Here is a 23000-nt window from a genome sequence, read left to right on the forward strand (position 1 = left end):
ATTTTGTCGTCGCATCCGCTGCCCGCTTTCCCTCGACTGAGCTCCATTTCAATACGCTTGGAGCTTCAATTATTCCAAAGCGTGCTTGCTACCCATTGTGCAGCTACTCTTATCATGCGGTGAACTTGATTCATCCTTCTCTACCGAGAGATCATCCCATCACACTTAGATCCCAACCCTCATCATGGCTGCTGCACGGCCTCGCCCTTATCGGCGCATATTGACCTCGGCCCTGCACAGAAGATTTGTTCATGCTTCTGCGCTGGCGCTATTAGTCTGTTATATTGTTGCATTTATCCTTGGTGAAAAATCATCATGTAAGTACAACCACGATGGATGGAGCAGCTCGCAAGACGAAATCACGGCGATTGCTAACCACTTGCGACATCCCACTAGTCTTCTGGTCATGGTTCCCAATTGGATCATGTGGCATTCGAACAGTTTTACTCTCCCTCTGCAGCCTTGTCATCTTTGTTCTGCGTGTTGGTCAGATGCACCTTGGCGCAAGGACGACCGCCTCGTCAATCAGTACTCTCAAGCAACTTATCCCGTTCGATGCTTTCCAGACTTTCGGATGGTACATGTTCTCAGCGTGGTGGTTCAATGAGATTTACAGATGGTCTTCGCCGCTTAGTGCGCACTTGGAATGGGTGAACCGAGCCAGGTATGTGCTCACCCGAGGCTGAATTACTTTGAGCGTAGTGGAACCCCAGCTAAAGAAAGAAAAATGATGCCAGACCCCATGAGCGCGCAAGTCTTAATGAACGGGCTATTTACCTCTACACCTATCACCTCATGCTTGCAGTCGTGCAGTCAGTTTTTCATCTGTACTGTGATTATGACCAAATCCCTATCCCAGTCGCCAAACGGTCTGAGAAGGACAAAAGTACGGTTCAGTCCACTGCCAAACGCATCCAGGCTGAATTCCTACCATCCATTGTTGGCGGAATCAAGAGGAGTTTGTTGGCTGCTTTAGTTTGCCCTCTGGCGTACTCCATTTTCCTCCGTCGTTCTGCGTGGAGTACCACCTTGTATTTTGCCAAACTCGTCTGGGACATCCCCAGGTCCGCCGCTCATCCGCCGGGCTTTCTTCCACCGATCACCCTGGGAATCATTGTCAGGTCAATGGTCTCAGGAGCACTTCTGATGATTTGTTGGCAGAGCGCCAACCTTTTCTTTTCCATATTTTTAAGCAAAGAGCCCCTCAAGCGCGGCCAGCCTTTGACAGCCGATGCTAAAGACCCCAACGGCAGCTTGCTTAGCGGCCTCAAAGCGAAGAAGGAGACGGTTCGAGCCTTCGCATTCTGGGAACTACTTTTAATCAGCCAGCAGTTTCCTGATCGTCGCAAAGCAATCTTCAATGATATTGACCGTGAAGAAGGGGCAGCCTGGGCTCAAATTTTCGCCGCGGCCACAGAAGTGGTCAAGGGTGTCGCGACCCGGGTCAAACCAAAGGTTGATGAGAAGGAAGATCGGGAGAATAGGGAAAAGAAAAAGGCACTTTCCGCTATCGACACTGGCCTACCTCCCAAAGATGAACTCATCCTTCGCACTCTCCCTCGACTCACAAACCCGCTAAAGGCGCCAAGTGAGGTTGACATCTTCGCCCCCGTCCCCAAGACCACTTCTCACCAGGAGGCTTTGAATGAGACCATTAAATCATTCGGAAGCAACCCCGACTGGACTCCCACCGCCCGCGCCAAAGCTCTTGATGTCCTGGACCGGGCACTATCTGCCATGCTCAGTCCGGAACACAAGCAGAAGCTCCTTGCTACTTACAAGGAACTCCTCGAGCGCTTCACCGGCCCCTTGATCACATGTAAGCCCGAAGACTTGCACCCTCTCATGGCACAAGCCCTTCGCACCCCGGTTGGCCGCCAATTTCAACACACTTACGCCCGTCGCTTGTCCGGTATCGTCCTTGGCACCCCCCACGCCAATATAGGCTCCATTGTCCACTCCATCGACTCTCTTACTGGCCTCACCATCAAGAGTCTCGAAGAGGATTCCTACGGCAAAGTCCAAGCTGACGTTCCTGCCATCATCCGTCTGTTCACCGAAACCATCCAAACCCTAGAGCCGTTCATCAACGGCGGTCTGGACGCGCACTGGACGGATGTCGATTTCCCACCTTCCAGCAATCCGGAGGCGCAGGCTCAGGCTCGTCGGGTTCCTGATGTGGATCTAGTCCTCACGACACTTAAACACTCTCTGAAAGACATCCTGTCCGCGTTCAACAAATATTTTACCGTGATGGATTTGGATGCTAAAGACCTCCGGCTAGCCGAGGAGGCCGCTGGCGTGGTTGATGAGTGTCTGTAAATTACCACTTCCTCCGCAAACAGTCTTCCACTTGCAGATTTTCGATGATGGAAGATATTGTGGTGTGATGAACTTCCAAGGTAAACTTGGTTCTCCTGTTTTCGACTCTTCTGATTTCCCGAAGATGAGCTTCTTGATCGTTTCCCTTTTTTACCCTATATCCAATGTTCTAGGAAAGGGGATATTGTTCTCTTTGAAAAGTTAAGGCTTAGACCTAGAGTCAGTCCTGACTGTTATGTATGCATTGCTCTGGCGTTAGTTGGGCAGGTAGTTATCAGTGGATATCACTGTATTCCAGAATTCGAGAGGGCAACATGTATTGTATACTTGTCACATGACATCACCAAGAGTGGACTATTTTCTCCGCACCCAAACTATCTCACTTGTCCCTTCCCCACGCAAAGCTCCAACTTCCGTATTTTCATCCTACCCCCATGCGCCCAGGACGCAGTCAACCACCGATATTCCTTAGTCCTTTCCTTTTTTACTCTGATCTTCCCCTAAATTCTTACAGAGACAATGGCCTCGCCATTTCAAAATACCTACCACCTCCGTCGCGTAGCCGACACCTCTGCTAAATCATGCTACATCTGCTACAAACCCTCGACCTCGGTCCTGATCACTCCTGACAACAAGGTAAGCCATTTCTGGATGTCTGCCATAAAAGACTCGAAGACCCCACACATCGATCTCTATTCGCCGTGCTAACGATTGAACGACTCCCCTCGCAGGATTTCTTCTACGCCTGCCCCTCCCACCTCACCGACCGGAACTTCTGCTCCCCTATCATCGATGCGGCGGAGGTTGAGGCGAAAGCGAAGCGCGATGCGATGGCCAAAGAGATTGAGAAGGTGAAGAAGGAGTACGAGGAGAGGCAGGCGCGGAAAGCGAAGAAGAGTGGGGACAAGGAGAAGGAGAAGGAAAAGGAAAAGGAGAAAGACAAGGACAAGGACTCGAAGGAGAAGGATGGAGAAGGCAAGGACGATAAGGCCGCCGAGAAAGAGCGCGATGACAAGGTAGGTGTTACGGGTCTTTGAGTGTGAGATGGAGGGAAAGAACGATGACCAACTGGGAGGCTGGATGGGCTGGCTGATTGATAATGCGCTGCAGATTGATGCGATCAAGAAATCCGGGGATACCACGACGCCGAGCACGGATGACTCGCCGCGGATCTTTGCGCTGCACAAGTACGGATTTTTGTTTGTTTCCTGTTCAGGTATCTTGATACTGATCAAATGGTGGGATAGGAACTTCTACCAGATGCGGATCGACAGAGTGCGCAACGCTGAAGTTGCGAGGCGCAACCGGCAACGGCTGCAGGATCCCTCGTTCTTTCCATCCGTCCCGTCTGGTGGTATTTGAATTTGTGTTGGGTGAACGTGCACTTGCCCTTGGATTGGGCTGATGTTCCTTGAGAAGGTTCAGGACAGAGTGTGCGCACGACTCCTTCTAGTGAGCCTGGCCGCGCGGTGCTTACTGTTGCATGTCTTATCATGATGCGTGACCAGTATAGCCTGGGTTCTTGGGTATTGTCTAAGACAACTTCGTATTCGTACGAATATGTCTTCTGGAGCGACACCTCTCTATGGTCCTAACACCAGAGGCCAGGGGTCCATTGCCCTGTTCATGAAGAATCTCAGTCATCATCCAAGACATGTGCGAGGAAGCAAGACGGACACCCGCGGATAGCACAGCCCTGGGATCTTTGCTTCCCATCACCTCATCCAGTCAGATTTCCAACAAGACCACCCGGATCACTTTGTCACGAGTGCAAAGGATGGGACGCGGACCCTTAGTCTCGATCTGCCACATGAACATGTCAAGACAGATACGGTAACTAACCTCACTTGCAGTGCGTCTGGCCTGCATATACCACACACCCTGTCGCAAGAAGCTTGGACTGAGCTACGAAGTAGCTACAAGGCAACATGGCCACATCTCAGCCTTAAGCGGCTTCTAGAAATAGAAAACCCATCCTTCCTTCAGGCATAAGGCATAAGGCAGGGAACGGCCGCCGTCCCCCCGTCGGCATTTCCTACCCAACACACCACCAGCCAGCCTTACACACAGAGTCGCACACATCCCTTCGTTTACTGCTTACTAGTACCAAATCACCGATAGCAAAGTACAGTACAATGGAGTGCAACCTCGTCTGATCCAATGGATGCGACAGGACTTCCCGGTAGCAGAGACTGAAAGAGCGGGGAACCGACCCATCCAGTGGCAATTAATCTACGGAGTCTGGAAAAAATGCCCTCATCTTAATTTAACAGGTCTCCCCCGCGTGTACAAACTTCCCAATCATCGGGTTCTTTTCCACCAAGCGTCGTCAATCATCCCCTATCCAGGGTTGGTAAGTGATGATATTTGCATAGAGTACGAATCTATTCCGCCCGGAGCCCCTCCCCTCTCCTCTCACTTCCATCGTCTCTGTGACCAACGGCCTAGCCCAGACACGCTGCGGAGACTAATGTAAGAGAGGAAATGATTACTCCATTCCAAGACGAATCCGTCTGATCCAATCCCCAAAGGAAGAAAAAGACGACTTAACCCGGAGATAAGAGTCATATCCGTGTGTCTGGCAGGATGACACAGTGGGAAACGAAAAAGAGCCAAGAGATTTTGTCAAGCAAAGCAGTGGGTCTCCTTGTGAGGCAGTGCTGCTTAGTTTCCTCGCTCTAGTCGCCGGTTGGGTTTAGTGCTGCGGAGTCCCCTCGCTTTCTCCTGCATCTTTTCTTCACTTCCGATTTTTGCTGGCAGGCAGAGAGGGGGGTGAGCTGGAGATTCATCAATAATGATTGTGATTGCTTTTTTGCAAAGATGACATCCTTCCATACCTACACATCAACATTGCCATGCACATACACAGTACACTAGAAGCGACGAACAAATTAACTACATAGTGTAAGATGGCATCTAACTTAGATAGGGTTAAAGTGGACAATTTGGCTCCCGAGTCCGAGTCCGGGGCCCGTTACGGACAAGTCTGAATGGGGAATAGATCCCATTTAATCCATGATACGGAGTCTATCCCAAGGACCTTGAGGGAATCAGATGGTTACTGGCAGTCGCAATGGCTATCAATACATATACTCCTTCCGAAATTTATGCGTCTACAACAATAGTCAATAATGTATGGAGAATTATAGTTAAGCGATTCATGCCTTACTATCGTCACTTTGCAATATATCAACTCTATAGCATAGACTCTGAACGACCGAATGGGGCGCTGACGTCATCCTCCACCTCTTCTCACTATCGAACTTTCTTTCGAACACCGCTTGGATCAGTTGTGATATTGTCTGTGTATGCCATGGTCTGTAAGATACTATTGCTGAGAATGATGTCTAGATTGAAAGTAGGCAAAGACCTCCTTTATAGGATATTAAATATGGTGCCTATACTAGGCTGTAGACGGGAGGGCCGCAGCCGTTGGTTCCTGGATGACTCGATCATCGAGCCTTGATCATGCATTGCATATCCAGCATCAAATGAATGACCTTTACTTACTGTACAACTAGCTTAGGTAGTGCACAGGCTGGATAAAGTCTCTGCCTGGTTTGTGTCTTGTACTCTGGAGATCCAGCCAGGGCGGATCCTTCTGCACAGACACTTACGGTACATACTTGACAGAGTACTGTATAGTCTATGGAGAAGAGCTTTAAAGTGATAGAATTGCATCTGCTTCAACCCTGAAAGAAAAATGTTCTGGACCTTCTCTGACATTCTGTCTCCCACGTTTTGTGGCCTTGCCACCCAGATAGGGCGGCGGTCTGCCCTACGCCGCCTGAGAAGGGAAGCGCTGTGGGATGGGTTGGTAGTGGTGAGGTTGGGCAAAGTGAAAAATACACATATATTGTAACATACCTTACATACCAGCTCGTACCTTACCCGCATAGAATACCTGGCAAATCTCCAGCATAAAAAAAAAAAAAGAACAAAAAAAAAAAGGCACCCGCAACCATGGCTGGCATGCCCCAATTGCGTAAGAGAGCTTTTGCACAGCCCCCGTGCCGGAGCTAGTGATCCAGCCTAGACCTTACCAGGCCTCACCCCTCCCAGTCTCAACCTGATCGTTCCGACCCCCTTCGCCTTCCCCTTCCCCTCCCCAAAAGTAATAATCTTTGTTTTAAGTTCTTGGTATGCTTGCTTCTTTCCCGCATTGTTGGAGCATAGCGAGTAAACACTAACTACTCCATATTTCATGTAGCAACTTTGTCGACCAGGGCTCTCCCCAGTCGATTAGTCAGCCCATAGGCGCCAGGAACCTGTGCAACGCTACAACTGAGTACAACTCATGCCTGGTGCTTGGTTTATTCCCGATCGACCGCTGGCTGCAGATCATTGGTGGCTGTCCGCTGGGAGGTGGAGGGCCCTTAACTTTGTGGGGCTCGCCTTAAAAAGGTTTAGAAGAGTGGGAGAGCAGCCTCGTGGGGTTTTTTGTCGCAGGATGTGGGGTTCTAGCCCTGACTCGGTCACCATACTCCCCTCCTCCTTGGCTACATGGGCATTTGAGGTCATCGCGTTGCGCGGGTTTTCGCGCTCGGTGTCGGGTTGATTGATTGACTGATTGATTGATTAATTGCTCGGTGATCGGACGTTATCAGATTGACAAGGTTGAAGGGCTTAGGCGCCGCGTCGATCGAATACATAACTGTGGTTGGCTGGTAGATAAGAGCTAGAGACGGTGAGGTCATCTCGGCGCTAGGACAACTGTCTCATAGCTTCCCCTCTCCCCGCTAAAGGATCGACATCAGGGTCCTTTCGTTCTTTTTAAACTCGCGACCTTTCGGGACCAGTATCAATCGAGCCTAGACTTAGGTCTATCATATCGTATGCGTGTGCGTAACCTGCGCATGTCCCTTCCCCTTTTTCTTGCCTGGCCCGCGGTTTTGGCCGCGAATAAAGCCTAAATGCCCCTTTTGACCCGCGAATCGCAGCGAGGGACTGTCTGCTTGCCACGTTTGCTTTGTCTCTTGTTCTGCCTTTCAACTATCCACGCAAGCACCCGCAGGGACTCTCGGACATACTTTGATGAACTAAACTTCATGTGGCGTTGCTGCTTGCGACTCAGCTTCGGTCGATCTTACTGATGCGAGGCTGAAAGTGTTCACCATGTGGCTGTGATGACCCTTTGGCATGTCAGCAACACTCGATCCGGTGCTATCAAAGCCCGATTGCTGCCTTGTCGAATCCTGTTGGAAAGCTTAGAGGTTACCCCGCCCATTGGTCTCATCAGTGGGACTAGGTCTCATTCCAGGCGGCAGGCGAATGCCAAAGGCTGCCTGGGCTGGCCCCCGGATCGTATTCACCTGCTCGGAGATGTCTACTCGAGCTTTCGCCAGGCCGATGGCGGGGACCACCCATTCACTGCAGCTGCATCGCATACCCTGCCAGGCAAATTTTCCAATGTTGGCGCCGCAAGAGGTGTTGGGGCAAGTCAGACGACCAGATAACGGAGCGTCTGCTGACGGGGAACCCAGCGGTGCACTAAAATCACCCGACTCGCTTTCTGGAAAGAGACTTGGACGCATCCAGGTCAATGGATGGAGGAAAACATGTGCACACTCGGTATTCGCGAGCGAAGCGCCCGGTTTCTGGGATCCATGAGGGACGACAAACGGTGTGGTTGCCAATTTGCGTCTGGATATTCAGTCAATGAGGTTTCGAAATCAAGAACCTTGGCGTGATGAAAGTCATAAAGGCAGGTGAAAGGAGATAAGGATAACCAACCGGCATTTACGACACTTGATCTCCGTGATACGACCTGTGGATTCCTGTGGCCTGTGCGGTTGTTCGTCCTCGAACAGAACATTGTTCATTTCAGGTGCCCGCCCGCAGGCAACACTTTCTTCGACTTCTCGGCGGTACAGCCATCTGCTATACAAGGGATGGCTCGTGACATCCTCGGGACAGCCCATCTGATGGTAGAGCGAGAGCTGTTCCATGAAGCCATCGTTGGGTTCACAAAGAGGCCGGCTCTCTCTAATGATGGCAAGTGCTGATTGCGGGGTCAGCGCACTACGCTGCTGATGAAGCATGTAGGCAATGCACACAGTCGCCGAACGAGACTTTCCCATTGCACTAGAGAGGGGTTAGTATTCGAGGGTAGTATTTAGTTCAACGTGGGATGTTGCAATCACAATGGCTTACCAATGCACAAGCACCGCGCCCCCGCTGTCAAGTCCCGATTGAATGAACTTGACAGCAGCGGGGAAATGCTCTAACAGGTTTTCATCATCGACATCGTCAACTTCTATGCAATGACGTTGATAAGGCGCCAGAAGTTCATCTGCTTGCTGGAGCCGTAGCACAGAAACAATGTGGGTGATGTTTGCTCGAGTCAAAGCCGCATTGTTCTTGAGTGAGAGGACCCTGCAGATTTTGTTAACAACTGTTCCTTTGCATTCAGTTGACTCCAGAAGCTAATTCTTTAGTGGCGTGTCGAAAAAGGAAGGTAGAGAGGCAAGCGGAGTGGAAATGAGAGTAGATAGGGAAGGAAACCCACCCCCCAACATAGATATTGTTACCTGGTATCTTGTTCATAGCGAGATTGAAGAAATTGTAGACTACCTATACAATGATGGTTAAATGTAGGATGTGCTACCACAACTCAATAAGTGAGAAGCTGGAAAATGATATGATGCAGAGAGCGTCGAGCCGTGTCGATGCCAGGCGGCGAGAGGGGTCTTATGGGCAGAATCTCGGATTCTCAGAATCTAGCAAGCGGTCAGGGAGATATGGGGCTAGGGTATAGGGCAAGGGCAAGGATAGCCGGGGGTCCGGGAACGGGGAATTGAACCTGAGGCATGAACCAGCCCTCGCTGTCCCCACCGATGCCGGTCGGTCCACTTTCCAATCCACCCCCCATGGAAGCCAAGACCTTCTGGATATCATCCTGATCTGGCCATCGCCGCGGATAATTTACATAACCCACCGTCTCCTCGTGTCATCATCATTGTTTAAGCGGTGACACATTTGATAATCATTCAGCTCTCTCTCAGACTCCTCTTGTCATTATGTGTGACAATGTACAGAAAACCTGGTTTGGCCTAGCCATCCCGCGCCAGGGAAAAGCTTCCATATCTGCCGCAGTGCGAGCTTGGTCGGCGACAATGCCAAGGCCTGGCTACAGTTCCAACTTTCGACAGCAGCAGCAAATGTTGAATTCGAGACCCTCTTCCTGAGCATAAGCATATCGGATGCATCATCGGCATCATCGTGTCTTCAGCCACTCCACTCATGGCTTGCAGAGGCCATCCCGCTATCTCTGTCATTGTGAATCACTCGTAAGAACGATTGGCCCGCAAACCACCGCCAAGGCCCCCAAAGCAGGAATTGGGGTCAGCGAAATGGTTCTTCGTCCTTTGGAGGCGGGAGGTTGTGATGCCAAATGATGAGGGACATGGGGACATGTTTAATTCAGCATTGACATGCAAGAGGCAGGCATGAAAGATAGGGCTCCCTGGTTCCAAGCGAAGCTAAACATCCTGGGGCAACGTCGTTCTCCCACCCCGAGCATAATCCAAGTCTTGGAGATTGACCATTTCGACATGGCCAAGAAGGACCCAGGCTTCTTGGTCTCTGCACCTCTATGCCACTATTCCGAGGTAAATAATGCTTGATGTCGCTTAACGATCCCAGCCAATCAAGGCGATGTCATTCTATGTGCGTTACCCAGCATATAGCAAGACCTGCTGCTAATGCTGCATCATTATTATCAACGATTCTCGTGTGACCAAACCAGATAAACGATCCACACGCACCTTTTGGGCCCCATGATCTGATTGAAAGCCACTAGATATGCAGCATCAACCGGCAGCAGTTGCAGCACGCTACGTGGGAATCTAGTGTTTGTTCTTCATGCAGAGCATCACTCCGTACTACTAGCGCTTTCTCTTTCCGAGACATCAACCAACTATGGCTAGTATCATGCACATGCGTATTGCCTTTCTACTTTTTCTTCGGCTGTAATCCAACCCTGCTGATTGAGGATGGCGTAGCCGCGTTGTGTAACGTCTCAGGTCTGCTTGACCGAAAGTCGACGCTCTTACCATCCTTCCGTTGTTGCAACACCCTACGCAAAAGGACGGAATAAAGCCTGCCCTTTGATACATGTCACTACCTGATTGAGCACCCAGGCCTGTGCACGACTGGGTTTAGCGGTAGTCTGCAGCCCCTTAAGGCTTAAGGCTGACGGCGCTTTTCTTCGTTTGTCCCTTTCAGCTCGGGGGTTTCCCTTTCAATCTAAAACCTTACATTATTTACTTCTTCTGGCCTACACACATGGCCATGGTCAAGACGTGAGTTTTGTGTCCCACCCCGGCCATGTCGTTGTCTTCCTGTCCCATCTCCTCTTGGGCCTGTCGGTCTAGAGAAGGAGGTCTCTCCGTCCGTGCACGGCTTCCATATAAGCTGACCAGATGACTTGCTGACGAGCTCCGGTCGCCTATATATAGACACGGGGCATAGAATGATATTGGTAAGGGTGAAACGTTCGAATGACTGGACAAGGATCGCAGACTGTACTGGTGATGTGCCAGGTCATCTGTCCATTTATTCTTGAGGATGGCCAATGATGCGCCAGATTCTGAAGATCCTGTTTCTGCAACTCTTATGGCAAAAGCCTCTTCTACACTTGGGATGTGATCTCCCTCGTTGTCCCCTCGCCAACACAAAGCGGGCCACGGTTTGATCGAACCAGCCCGCCCTGTCTAATTTGCCACTGCGTACTCCGTACCTCGATCTGTTGATTGACACGGCGCGTAAGACCTCTTCCCCAAGATGATCAGGCAGTGGGCTGTCATTCCAGCGCAGCCCATTGTTAGAATCTCTTGATATTGGCAAAGACTGCAAGTTCAGGCCACCATCGAGATCCCAAACCTGGTTGGTCTAGGATCAGAGCGAATCCGGAGTCGTAGTGGCCAAACAGAAGCCAAGAGCAAGATTTGAGGTTATGGCATCCGACGTCAATGATACCCCTCCTCCATGGCTGTCCATGAGTAGGCGGACCCGTAGTAAGGAGCATAAGTCCTGTGTCGTACTATGTGAGTTGCCTTGTCATCCCAAGTCCGCGGGTCCCCCTTTCACCCCCCAAAGCTATACCCATCGCTTGTTATATCCGACCCGATGTGAGGCGGGCAATAATGACCACAGACACGAGTGAGCATCGACTAACTACATACATTGTGTTTGCCAGAGGAGAAATTACGGAGTAGGGGGTAGCAATAAGAGGCAGTCAGAAGGTCCACCGTCCACAAGTTGAGCAAAACAAGAACAAGATCAGACGCTCCGGGCAGCAGTTGTTTTCGTGTTTTGTGTATTGCGGTTTTTTCTTCTCTTATTCTTTTTTTTTTTTCCTTTTTCTTTGCCTCCCGGGGCCCTCCATAAATCCATTGCTTGAGGACTTTGGCGATTGATCATCCCATTGCCTGACTCTCTGCTTCTAGATCAATTCACTCTCAGTCTCCAGGACTTTGGCTTTAGCATTGGCTTCTGATATTTTTCCTTTCCATTCTGGGTAATTCCAATCTTCGCTACCACAACTTCCCTCTCCCTACTCGTAATCATTCTTCCAGGGTAAAGGAAGAACCTCGGATGGCAAAAAAAAAAAAAAAAAAGATGCGCAATAACGGAGGGGGAGGGGGGAAGTGCCAAATGACAGCACTGTGGCAGTGCATGTATCTAAAGCATATAATGGGGCGCGCTAGACCGTTCCGGGGGGTGGAGCACGCCCAATAGGGCCACTTACAATTGTTGTTGCTGCGTCCGCACAACGCACGGTGGAGCATGGAGAGAGTACTGTACATCCGGTGCACTCGGTACCCGACTTTTCTTCCCTGTACGGAGTACCAACCAGCCTGGTAAGGTCGTCATGTAGATTAAAATTCGAGGAAGTGGCAGGATGGAGGGTTCGGGATGACGCTTTGGGGGGTGTTAGCGTTTTTGCGAGGGGTAGGAAACAGAAAAAGAAAAACGTGACGGTAAATTGGGATCGTGGGTATTTTGCAAGATTTTATGTACAGTATGTACGGGCTGGGAATGCGGGTAAGCTGATCTCTATGGGTTGGTTCTGGTATTATAGCGAAGGACTGATGACTGGGAAGTACTCATAGGAAGAAAGCAGAGAAAGGTACGGAGTACTAGAGTAGACCTTTGCACCGGTGGGATTCCCAGGACAGAGGCCCTGACCCGCAGTACTTCCTTCTGCGGCGATGCCAAACGATACCTAGCCAGATCCAACCTACTTATCACCACATAAGGATAAAATCGACCTTACTTCAGGAGTTGTGTTTTTGAAAGTGCAAGTTTAAGCAAAGAAAGTGTGGGCAAGTCCACCGAACAGCATACGTAAAAAACCTTGGCTTGAGTTCACCCAATGCCCACCCTGGGCGGCTCTATCCGGTACCTCGACTGTTTTGACGACGCTCCGCAGCGGCAAGATGTGGAAGAATGGATGAAAGGATGGAGTTCGTCCAAACCAGAAAAGCAAGCTGGGATGATTCGAGGAGACCAAGTCCGAGCCCGCCAGCCCGCCAGCACTGCCTCATTCCACCCCCAGTTGTCCTTGCACTGTCACCACCAATCCGGTTAGTCCATGCCCTTCACCGCTCGGGATCCAGAATCAGTCCTCGAGCTGTGAAGGTCAAGACAGCTCCACGCTTGACTCGCTTGGACCCATGCTGCCTGGTTCTCAATGATCATCATCTCATGGCAGAATGCCGTAGTGTAGTCTTTTGTTGTGGATGGAGTACACTGAGATTCAAACACGTGGAGTCGTTCGTCAATGCAGGATCCCAAGATCCCTTATCGCTGGGCTTTCGATAACAAAAGACATTTATTTAAGAGTTACCACTCCAATTTCATAAACGTCACTCAGTCAGCCAAGTCGAGTCGAGTCGAGACGAGACGAGACGAGACGAGAGCCAATCCCGAACGAACGAACGAACCAGACCTACCTCCACCACCATTTCACCCCCTGGGCCCCTTTTTTCTTGGATGTGTATGGACTTTTGCTGGGAGCCAATGCCAGGGCTGGCTGCATAGAGGCAGAAAATCAGAGGGCAGACCATCCGACAGGTACGCAGCACGTCGTAACCGAATATACCGAACACACCGATTATACACTTCCATAAGGCGGATTAGACTTTCCCTGGCCAGGCAGAGAACCGGAAGAAACACCGCTGACGACATCCATGACTTTTTTTGCCTCTCATACTGTACGGTACGATGTTCGTGGTGTTGTATCCAGGCATGTGGTTGAAACTGATCGGGGAGCTTGGAGTACTACTACTCATAGTACAATCTAGTGAGCTGATGCTAATTGACACTTGTGAGATTAAGTGTCGACTAAAACTCCGGCTGATCCATACTTACCAGCCGGTCGGCCCCTTCTGCCAAACGGTGTGTGTGGTGTCCTGGATCTAACGCAGATTTGTATAATGGTCATTGATCGGACGCATGTATCGGTGACAATCAATGAGCCGTTGAATGACTGAATGGAGGATTGATCGAGCAGTCAATTGCCTTGCGCGAAGGCAGCAGGTATGTGTACTCTGGAGGTACTGTATGCTTGTAATTGCAACTATGCCCCCGGAAGTATGGGAACGCGTATTTTAAACTTTGATAGTACCGCCCGAGTATTGATGGTATCTGATCTGACCTGCGATCTGAAAATGTGTCTCGACCAGATATTGCTGCTGCAGACAACCAAATACATTGATGACAACGATAATCAGAATACTTCAACCTGCAATAGTGCTCTCGTCAATTCCATCTATCTCATCCATGCCTTGGTATTGCTGTGACATAGTGGGTTGAGTGAAGTCTGGAGGGTGTCCACCCGGACCAGACTGTAGGGTGAAACGGAGATTCAAATACAAGGTTTGGTATCAGTGCTGGGGGAACCAATACCTTCCTCTGGGTTTTGTGTCCTTTCCTGATCAATTCTCATTTCATTTCATCCATTCATTCAGTCAGTCAGTCATTCAAATCAGTTCATCCACCCCATTCATCATCATCATTCTTCTGTCTTCATCTCTGTCTCTGCCTCTCTCTCTGTAATAAGCTCCTATCCTCCTCGTTTATCCTATCGCCACCACCACTACCACCACCACCACCACCAACTGGGCGCTTACACGAAAGGAAGAAAAAAACAAAACGACTGTGAGACCAACTGGGGAAACCAGGGAATCTGGTTTGAATTTAACCTTGGGTCTGACAGACAGTCAGTGGTTTTGGACTCCCTCCCACGAGCCCTTGAGCCTTGTAGGGACCACCAATAAGACTGGGGTTTGCACCACCCATTCATTATTCATTTCTCTCTCTCCCACCTCCAAACTCGCCTCAATTTACTACTTGCACTCTTCACCAACGCCTACAATTACTACCTTACAGCTCCTATCTTTCCCCTTCCCCGCGCATAACTGCCGTGCAGTACAGCACCTGGTGTATTCCTCTCTTCCTCTTCTCTACCATACCTTTAGTTTCAACCCTGACCTTCGCCCGCATCGCGCCTCCACTCGCCCTTGACCTGGTTCTCTCTTCGCTTCTCGTTACGGAAAGCAGCTGCATGTGACATTCGATTCTCCTTTCTTTTCGCCTCCGTTCTCCATTCATTTACAGCTCTTACCTTCTCCCACGCTTTCTACTGCTTGCTCTTTTCCGAACCTCCGGTTACTCCGTCTTCTGGTCGAACAGACTTGAATCTAGGCCAGAGTAATTCGAAAAGAACTAACATCCTCTCAATCCTCGAGGATCTCGCATGGTCGACCGATTCTCGGTTTCTTTTCGTTCCTGGTTGACATCCAGAATTCCACATTTAATCGCACTACTCGTTTAAAGCTTCTCAGTATGCTCGGCCGTGTCTGCGCCGTCTTCCGTCGATAAGTTGCCGCTGCTGGCGTTTTGATGGCACACAACCGTCTCTCCGGAGTAATGCGCAATTGCGAAAGAACCCCCTCGGTATCAAGGACTTTTAACTCTTCCCCTCTTTCGACTTCGGAAGTCATTCAGGTACCTCTTGATCGAGGTAAGGCGCCGACTTGCCTTCTGCCCTAGCTATATGAGGTCATATTCACCTGACTTGTCAAGCACCCGAAGACAACCTCTCAGCCTTGCGATTGCGGTATCGCTACCGACTGGCCGTCTGAATTAAACCGAGCTGCTCGTTGGTCATCCTGCAACTGCTTTCTAGCACTCGACATAGTTGTTTTTGTCCAGTGTCGGAAGTTCGTTTAGCCAGCCACTCCTATAGCGGCCGTAACGGGCGCACATCGGAACGTCGCCACTTCTGCTCAGCCTCAAACTGCGAGTTTCACTGGCACGCTTCAGCTCTACCTCAGCTTGATCTTTCCTGGCTTGCCGATGAGCAGCTGTCTGCGGTTGTTGGTGTACGATGGACTTGCCGCGAATCTCGCTTCCTTCGATTAACATATACGACTTTAACAAGGATAGTGTGCCTCAAAACCCAAATTTCCCTGCAACACCCTTAGGAACAATGTCTGGAAACTCCTATCCGTCTCACGGGCCTATGCCTATTCGCAACAATCTGACCCCGAATTTCGCCCCTCCGCCACTACCACCGCCGCCCCGAATTAGTGATCTCGAAGACGGCTACGACGCTGGCTGGTTGCACGCGAACTCCCGAGGAACGACCAAACTCGCCCCCATCAATCCTAGCTCGAGCCTGTTCGGTGGTCACCGCCGGCCTGAACCAGTGTCGCTAAGTGATCGAATGGCTCTCGACGACTTAGACGGCCGGCAGAGTGGGTTCCCACTATCCAGGAGCCCTGAAGCGCACATTCGGATCGAACCCCCACCGCCCATGGACGAGGGTTTCCGGAATGCGATCTCTATCAAAAGCCCAAGTCCAATCTTGAAAGGAGAGCGGGACTTTTCGCGAAGAAGTGTGAAGGATTCATCAGATGCGTACGATCAGCACCTGTTGTCGAAAATCGGAAAACCACTCTCCCCGCGCCAGTCTATCAGCGGTGGAAGCGAACCTAGAGGCACCCTTCAAACACTCACGATTCCTACCCGAAACTTTGGCGGCATCCCTTCGCCTGGAGGCTCGGACAGTTCGGCTCTCGACGTAAGATGGCCCGGGCCCGGAAGCTATCAATCAGGGGGAGTCTCGCCAGGTACCAAGGTTGGATGGAGGGATTACATTGGGGGCCGCAGCCCCAGTGTTGAGAGTAGCGCCCCGTCATCAGCAGTGGATCTCGACCATTCAGGGTATCTGCGGGAGGTATACCGCCGTCGCGGTGGAACAACGCCTTCATACGACGAGAATATCAGCCTCCCCAGCCGCTCACACCGAGGTAGCTACGATCACGGCGTCTTTTCAGACATTGAAGGTGATTTCTCCACGGACGAATCGCTCCCGTCCCGGATGGTTTATCTTCGGGAGGCCACGCCGCCGTATTCAGATGCTTCGAAATCTTCTGGGTTGAAAAGAAGAGCATCATCTCCTCCTCGTGAGCCGATGGGCGACGATCGACATCGACTTCATATCATAACCAGCAACGGGGATCTCACTCAACGAAGAACCAGTGGTCAACCATACACGAACAATTTGACAGTCAATTCTGGTTATGTTGCCGGTCACGGGAGCCATTCGGCGGCCTCCTCGTTGAGTATACGAACCACCGGATCTTACTCGTCGGCGGGACTATCTGTGGGAGGCAGTAGTATGACCAGCTATGATCGGTCTCCTGGAGGGCTTTCACCCAAGTCTGACCTTGATACCTTTCACGACAAATCCATAATGAATCCGACCTCACCCGCTCACATGGTTGCACCACCAGTCGCACGAGTCATCCAGGGACCTAGCATTATCGAACCTTCGAGTGTCGAAACGGCGCGCAAAATGTCGTTGCAGACGAATCATGCCGCACCGAAGCCTACAGGACCCAAGCTTGGCGGATTGTACATTTGCGATTGCTGTCCTAAGAAGCCGAAGAAATTCGATAGCCCCGAGGAGCTCCGGTAAGCTGCTATCCTTTTCTGCATTTTCTATGGGGAAATCTAACTTTATTATGATGGATAGTTCGCATGAGATGGAGAAGCAATATTCATGCCTTTATTGTAACAATAGGTTTAAGAACAAGAACGAGGCCGAACGCCATCAAAACTCGCTACACTTGCGACGGCATTCGTGGTCCTGTGCTGCTCTATCGAGCTACCAAGCAGCATTCCATCCCTCGTCTACTCCCGGGCAGACCGGAGCCGGTCCGTCACATGACACTTGCGGCTACTGCGGCGAGGAGTTTCCCAATCATCCCCAACCAGACTGGGACCGCCGATTCGAGCATCTCACCGTCGTACACAAGTTCGGTGAATGCAACAATGCGAAGAAGTTCTTCCGTGCAGACCATTTCCGCCAGCATCTCAAGCACAGCCATGCAGGCACGAGCGGGAAGTGGACCAATATCTTGGAAAATGCCTGCATGAAGGAGGAAGCTCCGCCCGAACCCAAGAATGGAGGTGTCTCGCTTGCGAACAACAAGATCAACGAGGTACTTGGTGGTTGCTGACATTTAGCCTGGCTCGACCATGTCGATTTGTGGGATCAGAGCACCCCTTACTCGATGGGTTACGGACATATCTTTTATCGAATATACCAGGGACTTGCTGCTCGCCTGGTCAGTCTTCGCTTAACCTCCAAGATTCGTCACGATGATTTCCCTGCCACATTTCGACACGCGGGATTCCTCCGACTGGTGCAAAGGCTGCCGGTATTTTAGGCGTCGACTCGACATCAGTCAGAAGAACAATCGCCCGTTGCTGTTTGTATATCCGGCCAAGCGTCGGCCCTGATATCACTTTGATCTCGAAGATTTCGAAACATCTTGGCGGGTACAGCATCTGGTGTGGGGGGTCCATATCAACGAATCTGGGTTTCTTACATGTGAGCCAAAGACATTGGATCAGTGGCAATTTTATGTGACATGACAGCATGCTCTTCTTTATTTTCATTCTTGTTTCTTTACTCCCCATGTATCGGTTTTGGGTCAAAACAAACGGAGTCTAGGGGGCCGGGGTTGGGGAAACGGTGGCGGCAAATCTATCTGGCAACGGGGGTGCGGTCGGTTTCCAACATTATTCCATGTTTGTTTGGGGTCAAATAGCATATGCAAAAACTCCTGGGTCTACTGTGTGTGAACACTTGGTCGTTGTGTTTTCTTTCTGTGCTTTGCGCTCTTTTCTCTTCTGTCTCTTTCTCTTTAGCCAGCCCTTGTCATTGAGTCAGGCCACCGGGGGGGGGGGCATTTTGTATAGGCCAGGAGCATGAATTGTGTTTTGTGACATAGCTGGTGTTGGGGTTGGATGATGTACATATTCTAGATTTTCCGACAAAAAAAATCAAGGTCCAAACCCAATCAAAAGCAAGAGAAATAAAGATTCTCTTCTTGCCGGCGAGGAGAAGATTTCGCCGAAGTGATGATGTCATAGGACTACGAAAGCTGCAGGGCTACTGCAGGGCAACCAGCTGCCCAGTGGCACCATTTCTTCCCCAGATCGGGAAATCCATGCGGGGAGCGCAATTGCTTACTTCTTAGTCTAGTGTCCGAATACTACTCGTACGAACTACTGTTGTATCATTATATTGTATACTTGCCATTCCTCAATGCCGCGCGGGTGGCTCCGAGACAGCCTTCCCGACTTGCCCCGGCGACAGAAGCCGAAGCCGGCCTGTCCCTGCCGAGCCCGAGGCAGCCTTTCATCTACACTACATATCTCGTATCGTCGGGCCTCCATGAAACTTACTTACTTCTTTTCATTCGATTCCCTTAGCTTACCTACCTTGTAGCTACTCTTACTGACACCACATCATCGTCATGTTCGGTCTCAGTACCAGACGGTCCGCCGTCGCTCGTTCGAAATGCCTCTCCAGCACCATCAACCGCGCCACCACACAGCAGCACCCGGCCCTGTCACCGTCAGTGCTCGGAAGTCGAGATTTCCACAACAGCCCCACCAATGCAGCTCACCCTCCTCCGACCTGGCTGCCCATGCGGGTTAAGACCCCGTGGATCGAGGCCCTGACCAAGAGCCGCGAGGCGGCGCAATCGGGACAGGCTGGTGCGCCTTACACGTCGGGGAAACCCGATCTGACGCCCAAGAGGATGTCAGACAGTTACTACAAGGCTGTTCGTGAAACACGCCGCAGAAGCTACTCATGTCACTAACAATACTCCAGATTCTCCCCCTCGCGCAAGATAAATGGCTTCTGGACACATATCTCAATGCGTCGGGTCATATCAGGTGCGTTATGCCTCCGTAGCCTACATAGCCTATGGGGGCATGTCTGGAAGCTCCATGGGGACACAGAACTAAGACGGAAAACAGACTCGGATCCCTGCTGATGGATCTCGACGCGCTGGCCGGCGTCATCGCCTACCGACACACCGGCGACCACGTCACGACGGTGACGGCGGCCGTGGACCGCATCACCATCGAGCACCCGTTGATGGAGATCTGCGACCTCGAGCTCAGCGGCCAGGTCACCTACGCGACGGGGCGGTCGAGTATGGAGGTCTCGCTGCAGGTGGCCAAAGCCCCGCCGGCCGGCGAGGAAGCGAAGCCCGAGGACGTGCTGATCACTTGCGCGTTCACGATGGTGTCGCTGGATCCGGCCACCAAGAAGTACGTAGCTCTCCCAACGACAAATTACACCGTTGCTTACCATCATGCAAAACTGCCACCAGACCCGTCCCCATCGCGCCGCTCCTCGTCGAAACCGCCGAAGAGCGCCGCCTCTACAAAAAGGGCGAGGAGAACTCGCGAGCCAAAAAGGCCCTGCGCACGCGGAGTCTCCTCGAGAAGGCGCCCAACGAGCGCGAAAGTAACCTGATCCATTCCATGTGGACGAAGGAGATGTCTTACCTGAGTATGTCCAAACCCCCGTTCGCCCTTGTCCCCCCCCAACCCAACTAACACCCAGAAAAGACCCCTCCTCCCCGGCCACCCGCCCCTCCAACATCATCTCAATGAGCGACTCGGTCCTCAAATCCGCCATGATCATGCAGCCGCAGGACCGCAACCGCCACAACTTCATGATCTTCGGCGGGTTTCTACTCAAGCAAACCTTCGAGCTGGCCTTCTGCTGCGCCGCGTCGGCCAGCCACGCGCGCCCCAACTTCGTCTCCCTGGACCCCAGCACCTTCGAGAACTCGGTGCCCGTCGGCAGCGTGCTGTACCTGCGGGCGACGGTCGCGTACACCGAGCCCCTGGAGATCGGCGGCAGCCCGTACACGAAGGTGCGCGTGCGCGTCGACACCAAGGTGCGGGACGTCGAGCACGGCTCCAAGAAGCCCACGGGCATGTTCAACTACACGTTCCTGGTCGAGAAGGACGTGCAGGTGCTGCCGCGCACGTACAGCGAGTTCATGGTGTGGACGGACGCGCGCCGGCGGTCGGAGAACGCGGCGGCCATGGCGGCGGCGCTGGGGGCGCGGGAGCCCAGTGCGCTGCGCGGGTTGCGGGATAGTGTGACGGAGTAGGTTTGGCTTGGTCTGGAAGGCAGAAGCTGTGGCTTGGGGGGAGTTGAATGTATATGTGGCTACCTTTGATTATTGGGTGGGATTCTGCAGCCGATCATGGCCGTATAATGCGTGATACTTGATACTGTACACTTAAGGCTTAACGAGTATTCAGACAACTCCAGTTGAATCTCACATCCTGAAGGGGAAATGACCACAATACGAACTCCCAACGATTCTCCATCGTTCTACCGAGATGAAATGGTACATTCTTTTAAGTAAAGGTTGACTCCCCCGGATTCAGGCACCAAACGTAACGTCGTCCTCTCGCCCGAGAAGTGCGCAGTGCGAAGTGCGCAGTGCGTCATGCGTCAATGTGAAGTCATCCATCTTTCCGGCCCGAGTACCGACTACAACAACAGCAACAAGATCTCTCTCTATATAAATACCAATTCAATCGCCAAGACCATGCCCACTGGAATAACCAGATACGAAGAAGCCATAGATGATCATTGACTACATTGCATATTCCCTCGAAGACAGCAGAAGACCACAATGAGCGACCCGAATAACCCGAACATCGAGCAGCGCACCACGCCGCAGTGGGCATTATACCAGCGCGAGAACTTCTGGAAGGCGAACGAGGGGCAGACGCCTCCGTTCAACACAGGTATGTACAGTACAATGCCGGCCTTCTATACAGCAACATTGGAAAGCATGGATGCAGAACGCTTCCTCCCCCCTCCCCCTCTCCTCTCTCCCCGGTTAACACGATCTATAGATCCCACCAAGCTGGAAGAAGAGGCGAAACGCAAGCTCAGCCTGGGAGGATGGTCAGCCCCATTCCCATTCCCGTCCCCACCCCCATTCCACCAGTGCCCTACACGAGGCACACCTCCCCCCTTCCAGGGGCCCAACTGACAAACGAGAAACAGGTACTACGCCTCCTCCAACGCGGGCCTCTCCACGACGCACCTGGCGAACCGCCAGGCCTTCTACCGCCACCGGCTGATCCCCAACCAACTGGTCGACACGAACCGGCGCGACACCACCACCGAAATCTTCGGGCACCGCGTCGCGGCGCCCATCGGCTTCGCGCCCATCGGCATCAACGCGATCTACCACCCGGCCGCGGAGCGGGCGGTGGCCAAGGTCGCCGGCGAGCTGCGCCTGCCCTACTGCCTCTCGACGGCGGGGAGCACGCCGATCGAGGCGGTGGGCCGCGCCAACGGCGCCGGCAACCCGCGCTTCTACCAGCTGTACCTGCCGCACGACGACGAATTGACGCTCAGCCTGCTGCAGCGCGCGTGGGCCGCCGGCTTCGACGCCCTGCTCCTCACGACGGACACGTGGCAGCTCGGGTGGCGGCACGACGACGTCGCGCACGCCAACTACGCGTTCTACCGCGGCATCGGGGCGGAGCTGGGGCTCACGGATCCCGTGTTCCGCCGGCGGTGTCGGGAATGCGGCATCGACCCGGACACCGATCCCGTGGCGGCGGCGACGAAGTGGATCGATTCCGTGTGGCACGGGCGCGCGTGGGCGTGGGACAAGCTCCCCTGGCTCATGGCGCGGTGGCGCGAGATCTCGGGCGGGCGGCCGTTCGTGATCAAGGGGGTGCAGTCCGTGGCGGACGCGCGGCGGTGTGTCGAGTATGGGGTCGATGGGATCGTGGTGAGTAACCACGCGGGGCGGCAGGTGGACGGCGCGATTGCCAGCCTGGACGCGCTGGAGAATATCGTCCAGGCGGTCGGGGATCGCATCTATGTCATGTTTGACTCCGGGGTGCGCGGCGCCAGTGATGTCGCCAAGGCGCTGGCGCTGGGCGCCCGCTTCGTCTTCGTCGGCCGGCTCTGGGTCTGGGGCCTCAGCATCATGGGCGAGGAGGGCGTGCGCCACGTCATGAAGTCGCTGCTGGCCGACTTTGATATCCTCATGGCGGTTGCGGGGTTCAATCGCGTCGAGGACTTCGATCGCGACTGTCTAGGTATGTTTCTCCGGAACAAGGGTGGGGGGTGGTTGCAGGCCATGATGAAGCGAAGCTGACGGCTGCATTCAGAATCATACCCCAAGTCGTACACTTTGATCCCGGATCGCGTTCTCTAGTCTGCAGTCATGCGATAGTGTAAGTGGGCCCGCTGTATAGATAGAGCATACATAATCGTGGTATGGGAAAGGTGAAACGATAGCTCG

The 23000-nt window shown here is 52.4% G+C and overlaps 6 protein-coding genes across 6 annotated transcripts; 5 read left to right on the forward strand and 1 right to left on the reverse strand.

Annotated features, from left to right (window-relative positions):
• Window positions 1-15: 15 nt before the first annotated feature.
• Window positions 16-2650, forward strand: BO86DRAFT_348125 (nucleoporin NDC1). Its single transcript, XM_025669304.1, has 3 exons — window positions 16-317; window positions 397-664; window positions 738-2650. The coding sequence occupies exons 1-3, from the start codon at window positions 185-187 to the stop codon at window positions 2320-2322; spliced, it is 1986 nt and encodes a 661-aa protein (XP_025522957.1). The 5' UTR covers window positions 16-184; the 3' UTR covers window positions 2323-2650.
• Window positions 2651-2841: 191 nt separating this feature from the next.
• On the forward strand, window positions 2842-3684 carry BO86DRAFT_422663 (AAA-ATPase Vps4-associated 1 family protein; the record flags this gene model as incomplete). Its single annotated transcript, XM_025675355.1, has 4 exons — window positions 2842-2958; window positions 3054-3338; window positions 3448-3509; window positions 3570-3684. The coding sequence occupies 4 exons, from the start codon at window positions 2842-2844 to the stop codon at window positions 3682-3684; spliced, it is 579 nt and encodes a 192-aa protein (XP_025522958.1).
• A 3845-nt stretch (window positions 3685-7529) lies between these two features.
• Window positions 7530-8868, reverse strand: dspC (dual specificity phosphatase YVH1; the record flags this gene model as incomplete). Its single annotated transcript, XM_025675356.1, has 4 exons — window positions 7530-7965; window positions 8056-8406; window positions 8476-8697; window positions 8831-8868. 4 exons carry the CDS (start codon window positions 8866-8868, stop codon window positions 7530-7532), a joined length of 1047 nt encoding a protein of 348 aa, XP_025522959.1.
• A 6657-nt stretch (window positions 8869-15525) lies between these two features.
• znfA (putative C2H2 finger domain protein) lies at window positions 15526-17913 on the forward strand. Its single transcript, XM_025667022.1, has 2 exons — window positions 15526-17310; window positions 17372-17913. Exons 1-2 carry the CDS (start codon window positions 15719-15721, stop codon window positions 17856-17858), a joined length of 2079 nt encoding a protein of 692 aa, XP_025522960.1. The 5' UTR covers window positions 15526-15718; the 3' UTR covers window positions 17859-17913.
• A 992-nt stretch (window positions 17914-18905) lies between these two features.
• On the forward strand, window positions 18906-21023 carry BO86DRAFT_392966 (putative acyl-CoA thioester hydrolase). The gene is made up of 5 exons (XM_025672919.1): window positions 18906-19475; window positions 19526-19590; window positions 19675-19971; window positions 20034-20215; window positions 20275-21023. Exons 1-5 carry the CDS (start codon window positions 19164-19166, stop codon window positions 20826-20828), a joined length of 1410 nt encoding a protein of 469 aa, XP_025522961.1. The 5' UTR covers window positions 18906-19163; the 3' UTR covers window positions 20829-21023.
• Window positions 21024-21362: 339 nt separating this feature from the next.
• BO86DRAFT_422667 (L-lactate dehydrogenase) lies at window positions 21363-22913 on the forward strand (the record flags this gene model as incomplete). The annotated part of the gene is made up of 4 exons (XM_025675357.1): window positions 21363-21477; window positions 21589-21640; window positions 21743-22794; window positions 22867-22913. 4 exons carry the CDS (start codon window positions 21363-21365, stop codon window positions 22911-22913), a joined length of 1266 nt encoding a protein of 421 aa, XP_025522962.1.
• Window positions 22914-23000: the final 87 nt, after the last annotated feature.

Source organism: Aspergillus japonicus (genome assembly GCF_003184785.1).
Source record: "Aspergillus japonicus CBS 114.51 unplaced genomic scaffold BO86scaffold_81, whole genome shotgun sequence".
Taxonomy (NCBI): domain Eukaryota; kingdom Fungi; phylum Ascomycota; class Eurotiomycetes; order Eurotiales; family Aspergillaceae; genus Aspergillus; species Aspergillus japonicus.